The sequence below is a fragment of the Lolium rigidum genome, chromosome 3, assembly GCF_022539505.1.
Source record: "Lolium rigidum isolate FL_2022 chromosome 3, APGP_CSIRO_Lrig_0.1, whole genome shotgun sequence".
Taxonomy (NCBI): domain Eukaryota; kingdom Viridiplantae; phylum Streptophyta; class Magnoliopsida; order Poales; family Poaceae; genus Lolium; species Lolium rigidum.
The window spans coordinates 355,576,363-355,582,161 of NC_061510.1; the positions used below are offsets into that span (position 1 = coordinate 355,576,363).

A 5,799-nucleotide genomic window follows, 5' to 3' on the forward strand; every position below is an offset into this window, starting at 1 on the left:
TAAGCACATAATTATCAAGACCAGAGACATACAACCTTACAATTCAACGAATTCATCCTCAAACATGTTAAAAACTGTCCTTGTGTATATGCCCGACACATGTCTCAGCATGTTTTGGGGGTTCTTATAGCAGGAGTTAGAAGGCGTGGCAAGATCTTCTAGAGCTTCCTTTTTTGGCTCACCTGCCATCACATGTTCAACAATGAAATGCAGTAAGGCAGACAGGCAAAGCTGTTCTTGTGCAGCGTTGAATACATCTTCAGAATATACAAGAACCCATTTTCACAGAAAACTGGAGCCATAAGCTGTCATCTCGGTCATACTTATCAAGGACTTGTTTCCAGCCCGACTCAGAAAATTTGTGCTGTTTCGGGCCCATTGATGCAGAGAAAGAATTCTTCTTCAAAGGAAGTGCAGCCAAAATAAAGAATGGCCAAAGATTCCTTGCTGCATCTGTTTAGTACTGGAAAAACAACAATGATGGTGTGTTGGTGGAAATACTTTCGCTGTTGCTCAATCAATGCCTTCATGAACTAGATAGTTATTGACGCATGAAAGTGTGAACTTATTGCTATGTTCCAGTTCTGAAATGGCCAAACATATGAAGCCTCAACGAAATGCCAAAAATTACACAGTGCACATGACGATGGAAAGAGGTGACCTGAAGCGCTAAAAAATTGTCATGATAAAATAATTGCAAGGATCATTCAGCAAAGAGAGATAACAGCATCTCCACCGGCGGCCCCGATAGCAATTTGGGGTCCGGGGTCGAAAATGGGCTCGCACCGGCGCGCCCCAAACGGCGCCGGCCAATTTTGGAGCCCAATAGAATCGCCGGCAACCCCGTGCCGGCCCCTTCGCCAAGGGCGCGAATCGGGCGCACCGGCGCCTCGCGGAACGACGGTTTTCACGGGTGTGGGCGCCTTGTTAGCGAGGGGACGCGGCGGTTCGCATCGGAAACGACGCGGGGAGGTTGGTCATCGGCGTTAATGGTCTCCCGCACGGAAACCAAAACGGCGAGGGCAGCGATTATCCACGCAGCGTCCACCTACCTTACCCACGCGCCTTCAATGCGCGTCCGCCGCCTTCCTTAAAACCACACCGGCGCGCACTACTCTTTTTTTCCCCGCCGTCCATCCCTAGCCGCCGCCGTCCTCAACCTCCGCCCGAACCGCCACCCACCCGCGCGCGAACAAATGGCGCACAACGACCAGGCCGGCGGCAGCGACGACGGCATGCCACGCTCGACGCAGCTGTCGTTTGACGAGGCCGACGTGCTGTACTGGCACCGGATCCCCGAGCCAGTGCAGTTCAAGTTGCCGCACGGCTGGCACGTCTCCAACGGCGGCTTCGCCGTGCCGCCGCGAGGACCACAGATGATGGCCCTCGTCAGGGAACGGCGGGCCTCGATGACGCCGGAGCAGAGGAGACTCCCGGAGAATGCCCTCGGCAGCCCGAACTGGGAAGAGCGCTTCGGCCGCGAGCGCGCCGAAGAGGTCGTGCGGATGGACAATCCCTCCGGCGGCCGCTTCAACAACGTCGGCCGCCGTGCCTGGTGGTACGGCCGCGACGTCGACGCCACGCTCCGCGAGTACGGCTACCGTCCACGCCACCGCGGGCAACGGGAGCCAGTCTACTTCCCGCAGACGGCGACCATGGCGCCGACGCACGCGCCGCAGAGGTCGCTGGGACGAACCGCGGCGTCCGGAACCTCCCGCACCGGATCGTCCGCCGTCGGGCACACGCGCTCGGCCACGCCTCCTTCCGGAGGCATCTTCATCCACGATGACGCGACACGACGCGCGTCCTCTGCTCCGGTTCGTCCGACGACGAGGTCGGGCCGCCGCTCCCGCGTCAAGGAGGAGGACACCTCGCCACCACTTCCGCCAGCAAAGAAGAAATGGTGGGAGAAGGAGGCCGAGGCGCAGGCGGCCCTCCGTGGCGACGACGATGAGGAGTTCCCCGCCCTGCAGTACATTGTCGGCCGCTCCGTCGACGAGGACTACCGGCATATCGCGATCGACCCGCGGCAGGCGGCGGTGTGGTCCGCTAGGGACCACGGCGCCAACTACGTCGACCTCGCCGGACCATCGGAGCTGCCGGCGCCAAAGGAGGAGAAGGCCGACGAGGAGGAGGGCGACGACGCCGACAGCTGGTCCTTCCCGTCGTCCAGCGGCGACGACCTCGACTCCTTTCGCCGCTAGATGTTTTTATTAGTTTTTTAGTTTGAATTTGTGTTCAATTTGTATAAATTTCGTTCGAACTTCGTACGAATATCGTTTTCAACATTTGAATTTGATTTTCTAAATATATCGGGGGCCGCCTGTTTGGGGGCGCCGGTGTGTGAGCAGCTCCCCCAAATGAAGGATGTTGTGTCGGCGCCCCCCAAACGGAGGTGCCGGCGCCCCTGCCGGCGCCTATTTGGGGGCTACCGGTGGAGATGCTCTAACAGTTGCATAAATTATTTTTTCGAGAAAATGCAAAAAACAATTGCCCCTCATTTTATTGAACAAGAAGCTATCATCTGGGAAGCATTGGTGCCAGCATATTACCGTAAGTATACTCAACTACATGATTAAAAACAGCATAGATTATCAAAAGAGTACAGACTACTCCCTCCATTCACCATTGTAAGATGTTTTAGATTTGTCCGGAAATGCATGCATCTACGCACGTTTCAGTCTGTATCTAATCCACATTGAAATATCTAAAACATCTTATAATAGTGAACAGAGGGAGTACATTCCTAGAGTTGCATACTTTATTGAACTACAACCAGCAATGTAGTGTTTGTTCCTGTCCAACCTACAGTTGTCCGATATTAGTCTCAAGAAACAACAAAAGAGCTCCGGTGGATCATGAGTAAACAACCACATTAGACCGGTGGTGATAGCACACTTTTCAAATAAAAAAAGAGCATCTTGCTACACTAGAAATTAAGTCCCAAATACAAGTTTCAAATGGTACTCGGGGCTAGAACTCTAATACAACGAAATCTGACGTGAAATGATACTTGGGGAAGCTGAAATTCCCTGGATTAGGTACTCAATGAGCAACTACAATAAAAAGAAAAGCATCCTGCTACACTAGAAATTAAGCTAGACTACGCGACGAAAGCTTTTTTCTTCAGATAACATGTAAACACTGCCGACCATATTGATGCAATGCGATGGACTCGGTGAGAACTGCAGCAGCCATCCCTTCACATGGAGAAAACTCATGTTCAGCAACGTGAAAAGGAGCTCTGAAACAGATATCATATCCTAGGCTATATCTCCTCGGAATACTAATGACAACAAATAAATCGTTGAAGCATTTTGACACTAATTTGTTGGCGTGCGGGAGTTGAATACTGCAGCTGCTGTTTGTAATGAACTAATAACGTAACGAACTATTTCCTTCTAGAACTTCTCCCACCAGAGCTCGGAGCTGGTTTCTCCACAAGCTAAAGCCAAAAAGTAAGGGTTCAATATATTACTTTGAGCTTACAAACTAGTATGAAATAGCTATACCAAGGGAAAACTCTAGGCATATCCAGAAAGACACTCGTATCACTTTACAATCTAAAAAGGAGCCATCTATCTCAAATCACCATCATTTTTAATTCCCTACAGATGGAAAGTTGTTTGTGGCCTTGTGGTTTTATGCCACCTGTGTTGGCAGCCAGATTTTTTTTCCACATATAAAAAAATCAAACAGTCTAGCGTCCAGATCTCACAAACTATATCAACAATATCTTCTTACCAGTTGAATTATTACAGCACATTAGCAAATCAAACCAGATAGTCATCCTATGTGCAACATTTCAGCTCCATTCAATCCACCATGGCTGCACCTAGAAGCATAAGATGTCAGGCAATTAATAATAGTTCCGAGGAAAAGAAAAATGCATAAGAGAAGGCAGCAGTGAGTAAATTACACATATGAGCTGACAAACATAATTTGAGCAAAATAACTGACTTTGTATAGATAGCTCTCTTTTGATACTATTACTAGCAATAGACAAACAAATATACTCATCTGTTGTAAAATGCAACAAATAATCCTGATAGCAGCATACTTAGTTATTTAATCATTAGGAATTTAGCTAAAGAGAACCAGGACATGGTATATAATTTTTCTCATGTAAACTCATCCCGCAATGTCAAGCATGCAAAATTAAGACATGACAAACTAACAAATTTTAACAGCAAAAGTGATCTTGGGTAGTCACTTCTAAAAACTGGAGCCTGCCGGAGAAGAAATGCAGCTTAGTTTTTGTGCGCTAACAGGAGGGGTCATCAACAAGTGACCAAAACACATTGGTTCATAAAGCATGGACTCAACAAAAGCAGTTCGTTTGGAGTTAAGATTAATAACAAGATCAAAATCGATTAACATATTGGGATAGAAGACTATAAATATCTTTGAGGTTCCAAAGGTGCCAACTGAGTAACTCATTTGGTATCTAAGGATAACGATGACAACTATACTTAATGATAAACTGTACTAAAGTATAAGGCTATAAGTTCGTTTATCTAGCAAAGGGGCAATTGGTAAGTTCAAGTTATTAGTACACACTTAAAAATCAGAAAGAAGGTATTCGAGCAATCATGTAACAAACATAACTAGATTAGGTTAGTACTACAATATAAGGACTAAGGATAAGCAATCACCTGGTGTATAGAAACTTTTGAAAGGATGATGGTGATAGGTGTCGATGGTTTCATAAAGTTTCGTGGATTGCATAGACTTAAGTTGAACCATGTAGGTATTGCCGCTCACACTTAAAAATATGACATCAGAATCGTCATCATACCCCAGCAGAAGTGCCACCACTTCTTCGGTCAGAGGAGGGAGTTCAAGAATACTATGCATTTCAATTGTCTTCCACGGCACCCATGTGGCACCACCATAACCATTGACTTCCCTCTGCCACATTTGGAAGTGAGGATATGACAATATGGCGTAGCCAATAGCACCATGCTCAGCCCGGATGACTTGACGGTTTTTAAAGAGGATATCATTTGTAACGGGAAGTCCTCTGATCACACTTAGGCTGTGCTCACCGAAATCGAACTCAAGTATGTCATCGCCCTTGCACAACCAGTAAAGGCTATTGCCGACTAGGATCGCAGGTTTTCTAGAAATCTCACAACGAACCTCTGTTAAGATGAGATTACCCCATATGCCAGTTTCCGAGGAGTAAACACAGGCAAGGGGTTGATTAAATTGTTTGTACCCGGACATCAACACCACCTTGAATGGGCTCGAGTGGCAGCTACCATGAATGTGGCCCTGGTCACTGGCAGCGCAGAGCACTGCCCCGTTGAAGACGCTCATCTGGAACTTCGGCGTAATGGCCAGGCGGCGCTGCTCGCTGGTGATGGGATCCCACACAATGACCTCTGTCCGCGACCTGCTCTTGATGAGGACGAGACCGTGGCGGCAATCGAGCAACTCATAACCATCACGGCTCCTGCAGCGTCCAAGGTCAAAGCGCCGAGGAGGTATGCAATCGGGAGGGTCCAGGATGGGGTTGAACACGACCCCCCGCCCCTGGTTCCTCCGCAAGAAGACGCCGAGGAGGGGCGGCTTCCGGTGGTGTGCATAGAACTGATTAAAGAACCGGGGGTCGGTGACGAGGCCTCGCCAGCGCTTGCAGACGGCGGAGACGCGCACGAGGGAGGAGGGCTGCGGCGGGAGGCGGAGGAGGATCTCCCTGAGCATATCGTCATCATCCGGCAGGGAGTCAGGCTGTGCCAGCGATTTGCCACGGCGGCGCCGGATGTGGCCCGTCATTCTGGCGCCATCCTCGCT

The 5,799-nt window shown here is 49.1% G+C and overlaps 1 protein-coding gene across 1 annotated transcript; it reads right to left on the reverse strand.

The window, feature by feature from the left end:
* Positions 1–3,640: 3,640 nt before the first annotated feature.
* On the reverse strand, positions 3,641–5,322 carry LOC124697254. The gene is made up of 2 exons (XM_047229874.1): positions 4,656–5,322; positions 3,641–3,829 (listed from the first exon to the last, which is right to left on the reverse strand). The coding sequence occupies exons 1-2, from the start codon at positions 5,320–5,322 to the stop codon at positions 3,816–3,818; spliced, it is 681 nt and encodes a 226-aa protein (XP_047085830.1). The 3' UTR covers positions 3,641–3,815.
* Positions 5,323–5,799: the final 477 nt, after the last annotated feature.